The 21354-nt window shown below is 36.9% G+C and overlaps 1 protein-coding gene across 1 annotated transcript; it reads left to right on the top strand.

Moving 5' to 3' along the window:
* The first annotated feature begins 84 nt into the window (after positions 1-84).
* On the top strand, positions 85-17830 carry LOC132017982 (centromere protein Q-like). The gene is made up of 9 exons (XM_059400288.1): positions 85-194; positions 3243-3385; positions 4324-4372; positions 5646-5772; positions 6890-6958; positions 10839-10968; positions 15557-15676; positions 15812-15886; positions 16576-17830. Exons 2-9 carry the CDS (start codon positions 3284-3286, stop codon positions 16705-16707), a joined length of 804 nt encoding a protein of 267 aa, XP_059256271.1. The 5' UTR covers positions 85-194; positions 3243-3283; the 3' UTR covers positions 16708-17830.
* The last annotated feature ends 3524 nt before the right edge of the window (positions 17831-21354 follow it).

Genomic DNA, 21354 nt, shown 5'->3' with positions numbered 1-21354 from the left:
CCCTCCCCGCAGCCAATCTCATCGCGCTCCCATGGGCGCGCTTCTGATGACGTTAGGGCTGTACCGAGATGCCCGCCTCTCCTCACAGCTGCTTCCGGTTTCTACCCGCCCACTTCTGGTCTCCTTCGCTTTCAAAGCATTGGGCGGGAATTGCTCTGACAGTAGCTCCCTGGAGGATGGAAGAGGCGTCTTCGGTGAGTAGTGAAAGCTTTTAAACTGCTGGTGGGTCCAGCTTGCGGCATGGGTTTTGTGGCCAACGCGGTTGTGGCCGACTCCCCGGCTTGTATCTCAGAAGGGTGAGATGATTTTCCAGATCTGCCCTTCGGGACCAAGGATTGAAGTATTTGATTTTCGCGAGGAGGCAGTGAAGTCCCGCACCTGTTCCTGGGGTCTTCCCTCCTTTCCCCAGATCATCCTCATCCCGGTTCTTTTTTCCTTAATCTCCCCCGGCGGCCCGTAGGGAGGCCAAGTGCGGCCTTAGAGGTTAGTGTCACGGGCATTGACGTGATTGCGGTCGGCAGCGTCGCTAGCCCGAGGCAGGTAAACATCGCGTTATTTGTGTTTTGCCAAACTTGGTGCTCGCTCCCTGTGCTTACACTGAGGCCTCGGTTGAGCGACTTGGTTTCCCTTTATTTCAGTAAACCGATAAGAAAATTAAGAGAATTTAGGATGCCTCCCTTTTTCCTACAGACTCAGGAGTAAATTCTTTGCTGTAGTATATATAGTCTGGCCTCAAACTACCATTCCAGTCTTGTTTCTGTCGGTCACTCCCATACACGTTCCAGTCTCGTTGAATTTTCCCTGTGCCCGAACAGAACAGTTTCTTTCCAACTGTTCTGCCATCAGGCTTTTGCTACTTTCTCTTAAATACTTCATTCTTGGTCCTTCTGGCTAAATATTTAAAAATGTAATTCCGTGTTACTTTTTTTTTTTCCCCCCTGAGTACCATATATCATTACCCCCCCCACACACACACGTACAAATCAATTTGAGATAGTCATTCACTCATCTTTTATAACTTCTGTCACATGATATATATATAGCTTTATATAGTAATTGTTTTCATATCTGTCTCGACCCACTGTCACCGGGTTGTGGTTTCCCATGGATCTAAAGCAGGGCAAAATGTCTATCCCTTTTACATTTGCATTAAAATTTCTATTTTGGTTCCTTTACAACTGGCCAGGTAGTGATAGAAAATTTTGACTCCTATTTATTGAATTCTTACCTTGTTCTAAGTGTTGTTCTAGGCACTTTATGTATTCTGTACAAGATTTTAGCTTCACAAAAGCCTTTAATGTTGGTGCTTTTAACTTTAACCCCTTTTACCAGTGGGGAAATTGAACAGATTTACTTGCCTAAGGTAGTACATCAGAGCCAGAATTTGGAATCAAGCCATTTATCCTTGTCCCTGACTTGCTCTTGGCAGTGGTTCTCAATCTGAGGTGCTTTAAGACCAGGAGACATTTAATAATGTTTGGGTTGTCACATTGGGGAAGGGAGGGTACTGGCAACTAGAGAACAGAAGTGCTGTAGAACACCTTACAGTTGATGGGACAGCCTCCACAACAAAGAGTTATCCCATCCAAAATGTTGATAGTATCAAGCTTTAGAAAAGTTTTGTGCTATGGTTTATTGCCTCAAGTAGGTATGAATGAAAATGCTGCATTTTGTATTGCCGATAGTAAAGGACCAACCTTTTTTTTTTTTTTAATTTTTAATCAGCCACAACTGATTCTTTTGTACAATTCAACCAAAAATAATTGCTAATCAAACCCATAGAGTATATAACACCAAGAATGAAGCCTTATTTTAAGTTATAGACTTTGAGCGGTAGGCTATGTCAGTGGAACTTCATGAATTATGTACCACTGTGGTGTGGGAGGTTGGTAGTGGAGAAAGCTGGGATAATGAGGGGGTTCAGGGGATAGATGAGAACTCTATATTCTTGCAAGATTTTAGAATCTTCCATTATTATTATATTTGTTATAGTGATCTGTGATCAGTGACTGACTTTCTGAAAGCTCAGATGATAGTTAGCATTTTTCAGCTTTATGTATATTTTTTAGACATAATACTATTGCACACTTAGTAGACTACTGTATAATGTAAGCATAACTTTTACACGCAAATCAAACTAAAAATTTCATTTGACTCACTTTATTGCAATATTCGCTTTATTGTTGTCGTCTAGAACAGAACCTGCAATATCTCTGCCAAGTATGCCTGTACATATGCACACGTGTGCATGCACATACATGCACACACACACACACCCCTCCATGTATACTGTACCTAACTTCTAAGCTTTCTATTCCTTAAGGTCTAATGCAAGAATAAACTATTCTGTTCCTTTTAACAATAATGAATTTGGTGATAAAGGACTATTAGATATGGAAAAGGAGTCATTTTAAATGTTGTCATTGACAACATTCACACTTCTGTGCCTGTTTTGTAATTTGTGGAAGGACAGAATAATCAGTATAATTTTTCTGTGCTTTTTAAAAATGCAATGGCAGAGTTTTAGCTTAAATTCTTATGAGTGACTTTTCCACTTGAATATCCATAGCATAGATTCGTAGTGTGGATCCTTAAGATTATCTCCTTTCATCTTTGGCATAAGTCGAATGAGAAATCTATTAGGCTTAAAATAAAAAGACCTGAGTATTAATCTTCAAGTTAATATTATATGTGACCAGAGTAAAACAATTCAATATTTTATATTTCCATTTTTTTATCGAAACATGGAGATAATGTTATTGTATGGGGTAGTATAAAGTAAGAGATGCAAAAGAACTTACACATGATTTTTTTAAAGCCATTAAAAATAGAAGAAATTTCTAGGAATGAAACTGAATTAGATACACTTACTTTAATAATAAGCAATGATACTTGTTTTAAAATATGTTTAAATGTTCTAAAAACAATACTTCCCCAAAACTTTCATTATGATTTTTTTAAAGAATATTTGGAACATTTATAGGTAGTTCTTTTTTTTTCTTTTTTTTCATCAGAGAGAGAGGGAGCACAAGCAGAGGAAATGGCAGGCAGAGAGAGAAGCAGGCTCCCCACTGAGCAAGGAGGGCCTGAAGTGGCACTAGATACCAGGAACCAATGATCACGACCTGAGCTGAAGACAGCCACTTAACTGGCTGAGCCACCCAGGCGTCTCTATACATAGTTCTTTTTAACAAATATTCGGCAAGCTTAAACTTATTTTTGTGTCCTTTTTATCTTCACAGATTTTTTGAAGCACTATTATAATTGTTCTGTTTAGATCAAGATGTCTAGCAAAACAAGTTCTTCCAAGAAAAGGTCTCAACAGTTAAAAAGAAACCCAAAAAGAAAAATTAATGATGAGGAAGTGGAGTTACCAGGGAAAAAGGTAATGAAAATACCGAGTTTATCTTTCAGAACTTTTTGATTAAAAATGTCATTTGAGGAATATGTGAAGACTAAAGGTCAGTTTGAGTACAAATTATAATAATTCATATCATTATGTGGGAGCTATTGCAACATAATTTATAAAAATTCTTAGATGAAAATTGTTTATTTCAATTTCTAAAGATACTGATTATAGAATTCTTTGTTGAGGAGAGGGTCATGGGACATTGCTAAGGTGTTTGAATGTGAAGAATAGGAGTAAAGTGTGTATACTTTACTTGAAATCTGTCAATTGGTGGAAGAGGTTTTTATTAACAGAAAAATTACCTTGGGAGGAATGAGCTGCTTTCTGCCATAATTTTGCCTCTCTCACAAAAGAATATTTAAAATGTAAAAAATTTTGTTGTGATTTATCCTATATTAGGCACTGCCTGTGTTTTTTGCAGGTAAAGTATATAACACTATTTCATAGGCAAAATGACTGAAGATTTCTTTAACATATTCTTAGACACAGGGCACCTAGATGTCTCGTTCAATTAAGCATTCCACTCTTGATTTTGGCTCAGGTCATGGTTTCCTGGGTAGTGGAATCAAGACCTGAGTAGGGCTCTGCACTCAGCAGGGAGTCTGCTAGAACGATTCTCTATCTCTGCTCCTACCCCCAATTGTGAGCTCTCTTACTCTATCTAAAATAAATAAAAATAAATCTTAAAAAGAAAATTATTGGAATTTTCTTGTGTTTTATTACCATTGTCCAGAAATTGTTTTAGTATATCCCCTGCCTATGAAATCACACCCTTTCTTTGTAAAAGTGGCAATATACTTTTTCTGTCTAGCCAGAAGATATATGAATACTCTTCAACATACATGACAAATATATTGCAAAAGCAGTATCTTTTTATCTGATGTTTAATTATGTGTGCATGTTCTTTTCTCTAGGTTAGAAACACAGCAAAGAATAAAAATCCAAAGCATCTGCTTACTGAAGGTATTTATTTTCCATATCTTATTTAATTTGTCTGTCTCAAGCTGTCTATATTCATGAAAAAATTCTCAGCTTCTTGTTTATGAGTTGTACAAAAGCAAAAGATAGTAGGGGCTCCTGGGTGGCATAGTCAGTTGAGTGTCTGACTCTTCAGTTTGGCTCAGGCTGTGATCTCAGGGTCATGAGATCAGAGCCCCATGTGGACTCTGCTCTCAGTGAGGAGTGTGCGAATGTGCTTGGGACTTTCTCCCTCTCCCTCCCCACCCCGCCCCACCCCACCCCACATGTGTTCTCTTTGTCTCAAATAAATAAATAAATAAATAAATATTTTTTTTTAAATCAAAAGATAGTAATAAAGCTATATTCTCATTTTTGCAAGAATAAGTAATACTGGTTAGACAGTAATTTTGGTCAGCTGCAATTTTACTTAACCGCCTCAAGCAAAATATTGAGTAAGGTTCTAAATTGATAAGAACTAGAGAAAATCAAAGTGTCCCACAATCTGAATTATTACTGATCTGTGATATATAGACACACCTACTGATTTCTCTTTAAAACAGATATACTTCTGTCCTACCACTATTGCATAGATTAGTTTGGGGCTACTGTCTACTTTTGTTTGCAGTAAATTAATTTGGAGTGGTCATCTTTCCTTAGGCATCACTTTATTGAGGAATTCCCTCTCTCTCCTCAGCAACACCAAGCTAGGAAGCTATACTTCCATAGTTCACAGTGTACTTTTTCTTTTGTAATGCTTTGAATACCTGTAATGATAATTATTTAGTTTCCCTTCTCTCCAAAACTAATTGTAATATGAGCCAATAGTGTATCTCCTTTGTTTATCCCTTAAAAGTAGAACAATACCAATAACCAAGTAGACCCTGAATATTTTGTTCCAGTTGCCATTCAGCATTTGGTAGAAATAGCTTTCTAGTCTTCTTAGTGAAGCTCTTTAATTTAGGTCATTTCTGGGAATCAGACTTTTATATTGAATCCTAATAATTGTAGCCTGCTTCTTCATTTAGAATTGCCTTGAGTTTGTATATGCAGTATCAGTTAGTAGTATTTTAGTTAACATAATATTAGACAGCATAATCATGCTCAACACCTGGCATATTATGTCTATGCAATAAAAAGGAAATTCAGCAGTTTGTGCAGTTTCATAATATTTTGGTTCTCATACTTCTATTAGCTTTTTAAAACAAATTTATACTTGAATCACTTTTTAAGTAGAAACATAAAACTTCAAGATTGACCTAGTCTCTTCTTTTACCAGTAACAAGACAAACAGAGCATACTGATCTAAAACAGGTTCGGATAACATCCAACAAGAGAAAAACCTGGCAGCCTCTTTCAGAGAGTAGTAGAGAGCATTTGCAAACTATGATGGATTCAGTAATAATGTAAGTATGAAAGGTTTCCATTTCGCCCTTGATCTCTACTTATATGTTTCCCATAGAAACATATTTCCTTAGAAACATTTCTTTTTAAATGTCATTTATTTTACGGTGATAAGATGTTTTTCTGAAGAATATAATGTCTTTTGATGCTGTTAGCCTTACGCAGGAAGTCATTGTTAATTTCAGAAGCTTAGGATTCCATCAGTAAAAGAAAAGTGAAGTCTGTGTTGCATGACCTGCTACCTGTAAACTTTAAACTTGTTCTGTCACTAGGGCTACTTTAAGAAGTTGAGTTCCAGTTGACACTTAATATGTAAGCTACCATAGTGGGGATCAAAGAAAGTAAGACAGGATTCTGCCATCAAGAAGCTGAACTCATCTAAATTAATTATAATTATAGAATGTAATAAAAACTTTGATTGTACCTTTGCTTAAAATTGTATTTCAATAAATAAATGTGTGAAACAAAAATAAATAAAATAGTAGCAAGCTATTTTCATTACATAAAATTATAATCCTGATATCAAAACCTGAAAAAATAGAATATATGTACAAATACATACCCTGAAAACTGTTAAACTCCTTTCACTAATAATATAGATGTAGAATTACTAAACTAGAAATAGAATCCAAATGTATATCTAAAGAATAATTAACACTAAACAAATAAAATTTAGTTTAGGAACCCAAAGATTACTTTAGGAAAGCTATCAAAACAGCATAACAGATTAAACTAGGAAAACATAATGTGATATTTTAATATCTGTTCTAAACCATTTGCTGGATTCAATACTAATTCCTTATTTAAGAATAAAACAAAACAAAACAAAAAAACTCTTTAAAGAACAAGAATGTAAGGATGCTTCCTTAACATGACAAAGATTGTCTATCTGGAGCCTACAGCAAGTATTCTACATAATGACAAAATCCTAGAGGCTTTCTCAGTAAAATCAGGAATAAAACCTGGGGAGGAAAGTGTATTTGATATAAAATAAAAAGTGGTTAATTCTGCCTGGCTAGCAAGGAGGGGCACTTGAAAGAAATCAGGGGGAAAAGTAAACACATTATATTCACTGTGTTTCAAACTAGTATTCATTCATCTTTTTTTTTTCTTTTCTAGAGCAATTTTGAGTAATAATGTTAGAGAAAATGAACGAGTTCAGTATCATCTTAACTATCTGAAGAAAAGGTAATGTTATGCAATAGTTTTTTTATAAAATATAAAAATATACTTTTAAAATAAAATTAGTGAGAGTCTGATCTGTTCTATGTTACCAGAACAGACATTTGTGGGATATAAATTTTTTCTTTCATGTTGGGTTTTTTTTTTTGTTTTTGTTGTTGTTTTAAGAAGGTGAATGACTTGGAAATATATACTCTAAACTGCTGCTGCATGCAGTTATGAAATAAGTTAAGAGAATTTATTTAAAAAATGAGTCTGAAAATCACAAATACCTACTTCTACAGTTCATTTTTTTGTATTGGGATTTGAAAAGATATTATGTCAACTTTAACTCCGTCTTCATTTTTAGCAATTTGAAGTTAATGGTTTACCATTCTTATCTGAGATTTACTCCATTACTATTTTTTCACTTCAGATATTATATTAGATTATTTTCATAAGCAGCAAGTGTAATTTTCCAGGGTATTACTTATCTTCATCTTGTGGCAATTCACAAATGGAAGTTTCTTTTCAAGTGCTTTTAAAGTCACACTGCTGCCAAGGATATCAGTGACTACTATTTGCATAACTTTTCCCTCTTTTTTTTTTCCTTTCTTTTCTTCTCTTCTCTTCTCTTTCCTTTTCTTCTCTTTTCTTTTTCTTCTTTTCTCTTTTATTTTTAAGATTTTTATTTATTTACTAGAGAGAGAGAGACAGAGAGAATGAGTGGGGAAAGAGGCAGTGGGAGAGGGATAAGCAAGCTCCCCACTGAGTGGATCCCAGGACCCTGAGATCATGACCCAAGCCAAAAGCAAAGCTGCTTAACTGACTGAGCCACCCAGGCACCCAACTTTTTCTTTTCATATCTTAGTTTCAGGTTTGCCTGAAAATAGTAGACTAGTTTCTAGTCTAGTCTAGTTTACTAGTTTCTAGTCTAGTCTAGACTAATTTCTAGTCTAGTAAACTAGAGCTAGTAGACTTCTTGGGAAGTCTGAGCAAAAATTCTCCTTACTTTAAGTATAATTTCAACAGTAACAAAACAGAAAGGGTGGATGGGAAGGGGAGTTTGTATAGAGATTGAAGAGATTGAAGAAGGACTGCTAGAAGTGGACCTGCAACCTGCTTATGGGAATGATAGTCTAATATTAAAAGGGAAGGAGTGTACTAAAAACCCAGTGTATAAGCTAATACATAATAAAAGTGTAGCTATTTATTGCCTTTTAATAGAGAACAAATGTCATATTTGGTGTGTAAATGAGAATATTTTAGTACAATTAGATTTGCAGGATTCTTAAAAAATCTTATTAAAATAGAAGTGTAACATGAATACACCCTACTATGTCAACAACACCTAATCATCTTTCATAACATTTTTCTATAGAGCAGACTTTCTTAAAATATGTTTCTCTAAAAACCGTAGTGTCTAACCCATTCAGTTTGACTAGCAGCCCTGTTTTGTTTGTCTGATCATGAGTCTGCCCAATAGAAAAATGTTATGAATGATGATTAGGTGTAGTTGATGTATTCATGTAACACTTTTATTTTAATAAGATTTTTTAAGATTTCTGCAAATATAACCTCTGTTTACAACATGTAGAATAGTGAGTGACCCTTTCACAGAATTAACTTGATAAACTTGTAGAAGAAATTGTTCATAAATGGATCATTATTTTAGTTTAGAAATCAAGAACTTATGCCTCTTAGGAATGGTTATAGACACACATTTTTATTATTATTATTATTATTATTATTATTACTTTGTAAAGATTTATTTTAGGGGGAGAGAGGTGAAGAGTAAGTGAGGACATGGGCAGAGGGAGAGAAACCCAAGCAGACTCCATGCTGAGTGCAGAGTCATATGTAGGGGCTTGATCCCAGGACCCTGAGATTATGACCTAAACGGATATCCAGAGCTGGGCGCTTCAGAGACTGAGCCACCCAGGTGCCCTACAGGTTTTTATTCTTAAATGTGATGCCCTTCCTAATGATTGGATAACTGAGGTTTGTCCCAACAGTTTGATGAAAATTCTGATTGGTGCAACTTTATATTACCTGCTTCTTTCTTTTTTCTTTACAAAAAATATTTTGAGTAAGATCCTAGAAAGATGAGTTTTGTTTTCCACTATTTATACCTGCAAATCTTAAATAGTAGGGTTTTTGAGAACTCCAAAATGTTGCTATTAAGAAGAAGCAACCAAATTTAGATTTTCCTCCTTAATCTCTTCCTCCTGGAATCTAAGAATTCAAGCTTTTAGGAAAGCTGTATTGCTTCCTGCTACCAGTGAGGGTAGTGATAGGTTAGTTTCCATTGGCAATCTAACCAACCCAGTTTGAAGGAAGATTTTATAACCTTGCTATATTTTGTTAACTTTTTTGTTTTTAATTTGGTTTTTAAAATTTTCTTTTATTTTTTCTTCTATTCTTTCCTTTATTTACATATTTAGAGAGGATTCCTTAACTTTAATACTGCACAGTATTCATGTTGATTGTCCTTTTTTGTTTTAGTTTGACTAATATGCAGTTTTCTTTTTTTTAAAAATTTACATATAATGTATTATTTGTTTCAGGAGTACAGGAATGTGATTCATCAGTCTTACACAATACACAGCCCTCACCAAAACACATACCCTCCCCATCACCCAGCCACCCTAACCCCCCCACCTCCCTCCCCTCCTAACCCTCTGTTTGTTTCCTAATATTAAGTCTCTTATGATTTGCCTCCCTCTCTGGTTTCATCTTGTTTCATTTTCTCCTCTCTATGCCAGCTATCCTCTGCCTTGTTTCCTAAATTCTGCATATCAGTGAGACCATATGATAGTCTTTTTCTGATTGACTTACTTTGCTTAGCATAATACCCTCTAGTTCCATCCATGTCTTTGCAAATGGCAAGATTTCAATTTTTTGATGACTGCATGATATTCCATTGTGTTATCCATTCATCTGTCAATGGACATCTGGACTTTTTCCCTAGTTTGGCTATTGTGGACATTGCTGCTATAAACATTGGTGTGCAGGTACCCCTTCGGATCACTATATTTGTATCTTTGGGGTAAATATCCAGTAGTGTAATTGCTGGGTCATAGACATGTTGATTATACTTTTAAACAAAGCACTTTAATCTTAACATTTTATTTGCCTTAAACTCTGTAGGACTCACTTATCTTTTAAAATCATTGTTAGAGTAACTAATACAGAGTTCTTTTCATTGGTCGTATTATCTAAGACAACTGAAATATAGAGTTCAGTGTCATAATTATGACTTACAGAGTAGTGTTTCATCTCTTAACCAGCTATTCACAATCAGTGATAGAATTATGTGCTATACTAGTCTAGGAAATATATTCAGAAGATACAAGGAATGTTTTATTTTAAAATATATTTAAATGAGGGTGCCTGGGTGGCTCAGTTGGTTAAGCAACTGCTTTTGGTTCAGGTCATGATCCTGGAGTCCCCGGATCAAGTCCCACCTTGGACTCCCTGCTCAGCACGGAGTCTGCTTCTCCCGCTGACCTCTCTCATGTTTTCTCTCTCTCTCTCTCTCTCAAATAAATAAATAAATATATTTAAAATATGTTTAAATGAAATTATATAAAAATGAAATTATATAAATATATATAATAAAATTGATTAGTGTGTAAAACAGAAATTTCTCCTTTCATGAAACAACTTAAGTGCTACATGATTTGAAGTAAATCTTAATAACTCAAAAGGCTAAAAGATAATGTGTCACGGCTTTTTAATGGGTGAGTCACTGCTAATGTTAGCTACTGTTAATAAAAGAATATGATAGCCCTTGAGAATATGAGGACAGAAAAAAGATAGCAGCAATCACAATTCAAAACACAACAAAACAAAATAAAAATAGTACTTAAAAAAGTAAACGTAATTTTTTTTTATTATTCCTAAGATTGCTACAACTATGTGAAACCCTTAAAGTCCCTCCCAAAAAGCTGAAAGATTTAACTAACGTGTCAAATCTACTGAAAATGGAAAGAGCACAGCACAGAGCTAATGAAGAAGGTCTGGCATTATTGCAGGTATGAAATTTGAACAGGGAGTCCATAATTAGAGAGTTAGGAGAAAGAGGAAGAGAATAAGAAATTTTTTTAACTATCATGATATTCTCTGAATAATAAATACTAGATCTTAGAACAGGGTTTTCATTAAATTCTTCTTTTATACTAATTGTTATTATTGTATGGCTAACATGTAACTAGGGCTTTCTGTGTTCTAGGCACTGCTCTAGGCACTTGTAGTTATATCCCTTAATTCTCAAAACAACTTCAAGATGTGTGTGCTATATGATTTTATTATACAAATGTGAAAAAGAGACCTATTTTTAGCTGAACCTTAGACAAACTGCTTAAAGTTAATGATGCACATCTTAGTCCAACTGCCGATTCTGATTCTCAATCATTATCTTGCAGAAGAGAATGGGAGATAACATTAGGTATTATGACGAACTTCGGGCTTTTAGTTAGTGGATACTTGAACAGTTAAGAGAAACAAACGTACAGGGCTTATTAAGTAGTTATTAAGACTAAAGTTGATTAGACCATATATCCCTTATATCCCATATATCCCATTGCAAAGTAGTTTGTAGATGATGGCCCTTGGGTCTTTGTTAGCAATTTAGAAAATGCAGGATTGATAGTTATGCAAGGAATGCATCCCCCAGGGATTTCTAATAATTCAAAAATCACAATTTATTCCAGTTTTTCCATATGATTGAGAATAACATTGGATGCATTAGACTCTGAGCAACGAATTTACATATATTATAAATTAATTATATATATTATAACTTATGTGTATTATAAATTAATAAATTGCATATATTATAAATAGAAACTCACTTTCTTCTTAGTGTTAGGTTATATTGAATTTTTTTCCTGTTACTACTTTTCAAGAGGATATTTGCAGCACTGACACTAGTTCCACCATGTAATAAACAGTTGGATATCATTGACATAGTTTTTTTTTTATTTCAACTTTATTGGGCTAAAATTATAATTTGAAGTATACATTGTAGTGATTTGATATATGTACACATTGTGAAGGACTCCCTCATCTGGTAAATTAACACATCCTTCACCTCACATTATTTATTTTTTATTTTGTGTGTGTTAAGAACACTTAAGTTCTCTCTCATCAAATTTTTAAGTATACAGTACAGTATTATCAGTTATGATCACCTTGTTTTTCACATTAGATCATCACACCTCCTTCATCTTATAGCTGAAAATTTATACCTTTTACTAACCTCTCCTTACCAGCCCCTGGTAATCATGTTCTTACTCTTTTTTTGTGAATTTGGTTTTTTAAAGGTGATTTTAAAGGTTTTAAAGTGTAATCATGGCAGTTATCTTAATATTTAATACTTGAGTAAGTCACTTGAAAGTGGTCAGAGATAGTAAATGATAGTGTGATCTTCTGTAATACGAGGGGCATTTGTTTTCTAGCAAAAAGCATAAATACAGTTAAATGAAAAAAACTTTATTCAATCCTCAACACTTCTGACACCAAATGTGTGGATTTTCCACATATAAATCAGGTGTTGCCATTACCCGTTCCTCATGTTCAATGATTTGCTAGCCTCCCAAGTTGTTCCACTAACCTGAAAGCTCTCTGAATCCAGTGCGTAGAATTTTCATGAAAGCTTCATCACGTAGGCAGAATTGATTATTAACTAAATCTCCCCTTCCCAAGAGACCAAGGAGTGGGGCTGAAAGTCCCAACCCTGTAATCACTTGGTTGCTTGCTCTGGCAACCAGCCTTCATCCTCTCTGAATCACTCATTAGCATAAACTCTCAGGTAAGGTTGAAAGAGGCTTATTATGACTAGCAAAGGATGTCACCCCAATCACTCAACAGATTACAAGGATTTTAGAAGCTCTCTGTCAGAAACCAGGGATGAAAACCAAATACATATTTCTTATATCACAGCATTACAAGAGTCGGGTTTGCTTGCTTGATGGCCAGTTACTCAGTGGAAGCACTGTTTGCATTTTGGGCACAAGAGTCTTCACTGGCCTAACAGAACCGTTGAACTAAAAGTTTTTAGGTCTTGTCTGTATCCATCAGTTTTCTGTCATGTGCCTTACTTACAACCACTACCTTTTCCCACAGTAGCCTAGAGCTATTCTTTGGGGTGACTTCAAAAACCTGTATCAGCTAATAATGGAAGTTGTATTCATTGAGCTCTCTCATTCGCTGATGGTGCTACAGAAAAGACAGTGGTGAGCGCTGTCTCTGAGACTGAGAAGATGGTATGGGAACTGCAAGGGCTCAGGTTTTTGATCTATATGGACCTCCGCATACGAACAGAGCCATAGGGGCGCCTGGGTGGCTCAGCGGATTAAGCCGCTGACTTCAGCTCAGGTCATGATCTCAGGGTCCTGGGATGGAGCCCCACATCAGTCTCCCTGCTCAGCGGGGAGCCTGCCTCCTCCTCTCTCTCTGCCTGTCTCTGCCTGCTTGTCATCTCTGTCTGTCAAATAAATAAAATCTTAAAAAAAAAATAAAAAAAGAACAGAGCCATAGGATTTCACAACCAGAGTTAGCATAAGAACATATAAAAATAAGGACAAAAAATAGCAATCCACAGATAACAAAAGCATGCTAAAAGTGTGTGTTCACAAAACAGATGAACACTAACCTAATTATTAAGCAAACTGAAAGAAATTCAGAAAAACAATAGAGGGTATGGAAAAAATCATAAATCGGCATTAGACATACTAAAAACTGAAGCCACAGAATTTAGGGAAAAATTACAAGTAAAGAAAAAGCTTTTCAGATTCTACATTAGAAGAATTAAAGCAAATGTAACAAATAAATGCTAAAATAATAGTAAAGGAGAAAATTTTAAGAATCAAAAAGAAACATTTTGTTTTTGAAGTTGAGAAAAACTGACAAAGTAAAAGCTCAGCATAGAAGATATGGCATAGGAATAGTAGGGCTACCAAAAGAAGATAACTAAAGCAATGGACCAATATATATATTTTTTTAACCACAATGGAAATTTTTAGTCCTTACTATATTAACTTTTCTTTATTCGTTGTTGTTATTCATTCCCTCTATAGTGGGTTGAATGGTGTCCCTAAATATGATATGCCCAAGTCCTAGCCCTGGAACATATAATGTGTCCTTATTTGGAAAGAGAGTCTTCCCAGATATAATTAAAGATCTCAAGATGAGATCATCCTGGATTATCTTGGGTAGGTCCTAAATACAAAGACTAAAGTCCTTAAAGAGACAAAAGTGTCCTTAATAAGAGGAGACATGGAAGAAAAGGCTGTGTGAAAAATGCAGAAATTGGAGCAAGCAGCCACAAGGAAGTCTGGGAGAGGCTGGAAGAGGCAAGAGAGGATTCTCCCTCAGAGATTTCAGGGGGAGCACTATCCTGCCCATACCTTGCTTTGGACATCTGCTCTCCAGAGCTGTGAGAGAATAAATTTCTGATTTCAGACACCAAGTGCGTGGCAGTTTTTTGGGCAGGCACAGTAAACTAATACATGTGGTAACACACATTGGTACTGGACAGGACTCTCTAAAATCCAAAAACCAAGTCGCAGGAAGTTCAGGACCGAGGAACAGGTTAAACCTGACCCACAAATTCTGCAAAGCAAACTATCTAGTTTCCTGTACAAATCAATAGGAAAGAACAACAACAACAAAAAAATGGACTGGAAAACTATACATGAAAGGAGACTTTATATGCACTTCCTAGAATTAGAATGGCCAAAATCTAGAACGTGGACAACAACAAAGGCAGATGAGGATGTGGAGCAATAGGAATTCTCATAGCTGGTGGGGAATGCTAAATGACACAACCAGTTTAGAATACAGTTTGGCAGTCTCTTACAAAATGAAACCTCTTACACATGATACAGCCATCATATGCCTTGGTATATTGTCATGAATGTTGGTATATTATACATGGATGTTTGAATATTGCACATGGATATTTGTGGCGGCTGTATTCATAATTGCCAAAAGTTGGAATACCAAGATGTCCTTCATTAGGTGATTGGATAAATAAATGTGGGATATCAGACAATGGAATATTATTCACCACTAAAAAAGAAATAAGCTATTGGGTCCTAAAGAGACATGGAGGAACCTTAAGTGCATATTATAAATCACAAGTGAAAGAAGCAAAACTGAAAAGCCTCCATACTGTATGACTGCCACTATGTGATGAGTTAGAAAACGCAGAACCGGAGAATAAAAAGATGAGTGGTTGCCAGGGGTGTGTTGTGGCTTAGAGATGGATAGACACAGCACAGCAAATTTTTAGGCCATCAGTCCTTGGGCTCTGCTGTATTCACACAGGTCTACCAGGATCTCTGACTGTAGCAGTTTTGCTGAATTATGCAGGAAATATTCTTGTACATGGGTTGTATCTCCTTGTTCCATGGAAATTAAATCTCCATGTAATGAATTAGTATGTTGGTAAATTACTTTCTCGGAAGTTTGTTTTGCAAAAGGAAAATAATTTACCAGTTTTTTCTAAAAATTTTTCAATATATCTGGTATTTAAGAAATATGTATATTAATACCTATTTGGGTTTTATTTAATACTGTATTTAATTTAAAACATTAACTTTCTGATCTCTTACTCAGGAAGAAATAGATAAAATAGTCGAAACCATAGAGTCAACAACTGGGAATATTCAGAGCCTAAAGAACAAAATTCAGGTTCTGACAAGTGAGGTGGAAGAAGAGGAGGAGAAAGTAAAACAGGTAATTGTTTAATGATGCATATCTTGAGTCTGGATAAGTTTTTTAATGCTTATCTCTCAGCAAGACAACTTTTGAATGTAAGAAGAGAGGAATCAGCCTTTTGAAATAATCTGTAGCTTTCTTTTTCTACTTCAGATGTTTCAAATAGATAGTGGGATACTCTGTCTTCCAGAACTTTCTCAAAAGAGTCTCAAAGCACCCACACTTCAGGTAAATGCTAATTTGCCATATCAGCTGTATCATCAGTTGTGAATTGCATATATAAAACTATAATATCCTTTTCCTTTTTTTAAAGACAAATGATATCTATGATACGTTTGTAGGCACATTATTTTTCTGACTTGACAGAATAGTTTGAACATCTTATTTTGTGAGCATCTTTCATGTGGATCTCTCATTCTTGTCAATAACTGTATAACATTGCATTTTACCATACTATAATTTGTGAATTACTGGTGGAAATAAATGATTTTGCAGTTACAAATAATACTCAGTATTGCTTGTATATGTATCTTTAGATATTTGTGTAGTTGTAACTGCAAGGTAGATTTCTGGAAGTAAATTCCAATAGTTGAGTTTGTTTATGCTTCTAATAATGGCCTATAACTCTTCATGAAATAATGTTGTGTTATTTGTAGCAGACTATATACTGGGCTCTGTTTTCACAGGTTCCCAGTAGCTATTATGGTATAAATGTTTATGGTGGTAGAAATTCTACAAGTTTCTCAAAAATAACTTAAAATAGTCCTATCTGTAATCCATTTAGAGTGAAAGGAAAGGGAATAGACAGAGTTAAAACAGAATAATACAAATTTGAAAGAATAGGAATATGGTGTTATATGTCAATTATATCTCAGTTCTTTAAAAATTTTAAACTAATTGTGCTATTATACCCACAGAAAGAAATTTTGACATCAATTCCAAACCATGAAGCTCTTCTGAGAGACGTAGATATTCTCCATAACTCATCCCAGATGAAGAATATGTTAACTTTCATCGAAGAAGCCTATAAGAGACTGGATGCCCTTTAAGAGTTTTTTAGTCTGTTCTATATTAATTTAAAGTTTATGAGTTTGTAAAACTTAGCCTATGATGATACCTCTGAAGCTGAGGCTTCTTTGGGATTTATTTTCACCATACACTTAAAATTAGCCTCTGTAGATCTATTAGCATCTAATGTAGTTCTAAACACTGTTTTTAATTGGTGTCAAATCTAGCAACTCACATTTCTGTTGCTGTTTATCCAGTGGTTTTCCTGAGCTGCTCTCTAATGATTTACAAAGGCTGAATGGAGTTCTTTTATTGATTAGTGCCGAGGAACTGTGATACTATAATGCAATATATGGAAAGTGTGTAGAGTGCCTAGCACATAAAAACACAATTGTTTGCAATCATTATTATTTAGTTCATAACTTGTATTTTCTGTCTGGTCATCTGGAACTTGAGAAATCCCCAAATGCTTTTATTCTTTTACATGACCCTCTAGACCTTTTGTGACATAATTAAGATTTCCTAGGTGTCTTTACCTTTGGGAGTAGCATGAACATTTTATTTCTTTGGTTGGATTATTGACTAGATGATGAATATTTTCCACTGTCATCAAAGCATACTTTCATTTAAAAGGAACCTAAACACATTTATTCCCTTAAAAGAAAAACCAAACAAAAAACCCCTTTCTGCAAACCTTTTCTCATTGTAATAATAATGTTAGGAATTAGTTGGACAGTTAGGTGGTCTGGACCAGGGTCCCCAACAAGAAAACATGGAAATAGGACAGCTAAGACAAAACAGTACAAACATCCTATTTTGTACTAGCATTTTGTTTTGCAGCCTTTGTAGAAATGACTTCTGCAAGATGTTTTAAAATGAAACAAAGCATCTGTCACTATCATGAACTGGGGCAGTTTAGACATAATTCCCCATATGTTACCCAAAAAGGCCATCATCACATAAACATTAACCTAATAGGTAGACAGATGCGTGATCAAAGCCCTGATCAGCATGCCTTAGAACACTTTGGTTGCTTAAAATAGTTCTCCAAAAGTGCTCATAAAAACCCCTAGACTTAGAAACTCCAATGCAACCCTCTTGGGTCCCCTCCCTCTTTGGGAGTTTTGTACTATCACTCAATAAACTCTGCTTTGCTGGTTACCAGTCTTCGTCTGGTCTACCTCTTCATTCTTCATAGTGGCATGACCAAGAACCTTGGGCATTAAAGGAAAAGATATTCCGAAATATTTTCTTGGGAGTTCATCCAGGATCTCCACCAGCATAAAGGACATCTAACTGTGTATAGCAGAAAGCGTCTCTCTCTCCATTTTGTTAAAACAGTGGACACCCATCAGTCACTTAAGAGCGGATTAGCATGCCTGCCATTCTCAAATCTCTGGTGACAGGCTCTCTGGGCTCCTCTCTGATTGATCCCCCAACATAAGTTGGGAATATCAGTAAAGTGAGAACTCAGAACTCATTTCAGGCCAGATCACTGGATGTGGGGGACCTAGAGAAAACTGATAGACCGAGACTATCCTTGGTGGACACCCAAAGGCTCTCTGAGGGACCTGGCTCCTTACATGCCTATCCAGGTATTGAGAGAAAAAACCCTTTACTGCTCTTTTCTCGGACATCCAATGGTTCAGGTGGCCTTCAAGGGATCACACACACAGTTCCCTGTCATGATGAAGAACAGCCTTCCTCCTCTGCCATGTGCCCTGTGGTGGCATCTCTGACTCATACTCCTTACCCCGGCTCCCGGGTCAGGTGGAAGCATGCATTACTATACTTACCAGAGGGGCTGGCAACCAAGGCTTCCTCAGGGTCCAGGCCCATGCTGTGCATCAGGAAGCACCCCCCACCCGCACTGCTTTAATCCCTATATTAGATCACTGGCATCATCTGCTCTGTGCATAGATGGAGAAGAAATGTGGGTGCTCTTTCTGCACAAATGATGGATAGAATCCAACCCCCATAAGCCTAGGCCTGAAGGAGTACTCACACATGGTGGCAGGTGCCATTTTACTACACCTGACAAATTGTTAATTCCCCTATCTATACTTTAAGATAGACACACACCCCCCATATTGGCTTCATCACCTATAGGAAGGAATGGCAAAACAGGGCTGGTAAACTAATGTCTACCCAGGCAGCTTCCATCTCCCCAAGTTCCTTCATCATACCCCTCCAAAAGGTGGCCTTTACTAACCTCTTCTTGTGGCTATGCCAGACGGGACAATTCTGTTATGCCATCATGCCAACTTTCAACGAGTCAAAAGAAGTCTAGCATTTCCATCAACTACTCAGGGAGACTTAATAGGTCATGACTGGTACCCCTCAAGTCCCATGGATAGGAAACGGGACAAAAAAGAAAAAAAAGATTAGGGCAAGGGTCACTCTCTACAGGTAGGATCAAGCTTGGGTAAGCACAACTACTCCCGGCCCCTCGCAGAATTGATAGGGTCCTTGGTCGTCAGTCACATAAATGGGCCAGGCCATCAGGTCAGGAAAGGTCTTCCTGATCTATTATAAGGAACTGACTTAAGGGATGCCTTTTCCTCTCTTCCTGTATATGGGCAACTGTAATTCCCTGACCAACACCAGTACTCCTTTAAGATGCATCCTGAATATCTGGAAACATTTTGACCTGCAAACCTTGAAGAAAAGGCAGCTTACTTTCTTTTGTTCCAAGGCATGACCACAATACAAATTGAAGGAGGGGACATGGCCACTTGTGGGAGGTATCAATTATAATACAAGGCATCAATTTTACAATTAGACTTGTTTTGCAAACGTGAGGGAAAACGGACAGAACAACCCTATGTACAACGTTTCTGGCCCTTAAAGGAAAATAAGGGCCTGTGCCAGCAGTGTAGGATTGATTCCAGCTTCCTGGCTGCTCTCTCCTGCGGCCGGCCACTAGAGGGGGACAAAGGACTACCACACCCACACTGAAGGTACATAGGCAAATGGCCTCAAGGTGGTTATTGGGGTCTTAGGTCAGTTCCCTCTATCTGGAACCTGTACTGGTGCTTGGGGGCTCTATCCCTTCCAAGAACATGTACCTGGAGAAGGACCAAGGGAAGGAGATGCTGCTATGGCTAGGGTATAGGAGCTCTTTTCATTGCAAGACTTGAGACAAAGGGGAACCTTGGAAAATTTTCCAACAACCCAGACAAATATATTGAAGCCTTCCAAAATCTCACATGTTTGAATTAACATGGAAGGATGTAGAGCTCTCATTAAATCAAACCCTCTCCAAGGCAGAGAAATGTGGGTTTCTGGCCACCAGTGAAAAATAGGGAGACAAACAGCAACTTCATTACCAGGGCATTACCATTGGTGGCTTCCAGTTCCCAAATGGAGCCCACGCTGTCCCTCCCCAGTATCCCAATTGGAACCTAATGATCCCCTCAAAAACTGGTACCAAGCTCACTTCCAGGCTTGCATCCTTGAGGGATTAAGAAGATCAAAGGTTAATTAAGCCTCTGAATTATGCCAAGTTGCCTATCATCACCCAAATTCAAGAGGAAAACCCAACAGCCTTCTTAGGTTGAGAGAGGCTCTCATTAAATACGGCTATCTCCCCCCGTTCTCCCGAGGCAGAGATCATTCTCAAAGACAAATCTCTGAACCAGTCAGCCCCAGATACTCAATAAAAGTTGGTTGTTAGACAAGAGGGGACCCTAAAAGGGCACTTATGCGCTGCTAACCAGATCTTTTACAACCAGGCCCAAAAGGAGAGTAAGAAACAAGAAAAGTGACTAAGAAAGAAGTCCAAGACCCTAGTTCCAGCCTTATATACGTTTACCAACTTGGCCCCTCAAGGCTCTGCTACTAAATGCCACTGAAGTGGCTGCCCACGACACTGAAAGTGAGAATGCTCTCAAAAGCAAAAATCAAAGCCCTGCAACCCATGTCCTACATGTAGAGGAGGACACTGGGAATCTGAATGCCCTTGGGGATCTCAATCTGCAAGGGCTCAGACAACCAGCACTCCCAACAGGGACTGGTGGGGCCCAGGGTCCTTCACGGTGACTCCCCAACAATAGATTACCAATGGAAACCCAGAGCCTCAGGTAGTTCTGGAGATAGAAAGCCAGTCAATTTCCTTCTTGATACTACTTTCACTCCAGGCCAACTGTCTAACAACAGCATTGTTGTTAAGGGTGTCACTGGACAGCCCATAACCAGATTTTTTTTAGCCCGTTGGGATGCATTTGGGGAAATCCAATTTTCTCACTCACCTTCTTAATAATGCCTGAGCGCCCCACACATACATAATATCTCTACAGAGATATTATGTCCAGTCTGGAAACTCTCATACTGATACCCACTGGACAGGCTAGCAATTGCTTACCCTTAATAGAGGCTGATATATAGATATAGATATATAGATATAGGTACAGAAATATATAGATGCCATTTATTAATTTTTATTAACATGTAATGTATTATTAGCCCCAGGGCTACAGGTCTGTGAATCACCAGGTTTATACCTTTCACAGCACTCACCATAGCACATACCCTCCCCAATGTCCATAACCCAACCATCCTCTCCCTACCCCCATCTCCCAGCAAATCTGTTTGATTTATGAGATTAAGAGTCTCTTATGGCTTGTCTCCCTCCTGATCCCCTCTTGTTTCATTTTTTCCTTCCCTACCGCCCAAGCCCCCCATATTGC

This window comes from Mustela nigripes, chromosome 5 (genome assembly GCF_022355385.1).
Source record: "Mustela nigripes isolate SB6536 chromosome 5, MUSNIG.SB6536, whole genome shotgun sequence".
NCBI lineage: Eukaryota > Metazoa > Chordata > Mammalia > Carnivora > Mustelidae > Mustela > Mustela nigripes.
Note: the sequence above shows the minus strand (reverse complement) of the source record. Positions and strands in the feature narration are given on the sequence as shown.

Excerpts from the sequence above, each read along its gene's own strand:
- LOC132017982 (XM_059400288.1), top strand. The coding sequence starts at position 3,284 with ATGTCTAGCAAAACAAGTTCTTCCAAGAAAAGGTCTCAACAGTTAAAA. Across the intron at positions 3,386-4,323 it reads TGGAGTTACCAGGGAAAAAG|GTTAGAAACACAGCAAAGAA; the intron begins GTAATGAAAATA and ends TCTTTTCTCTAG. Across the intron at positions 15,677-15,811 it reads AGGAGGAGAAAGTAAAACAG|ATGTTTCAAATAGATAGTGG; the intron begins GTAATTGTTTAA and ends TTTCTACTTCAG.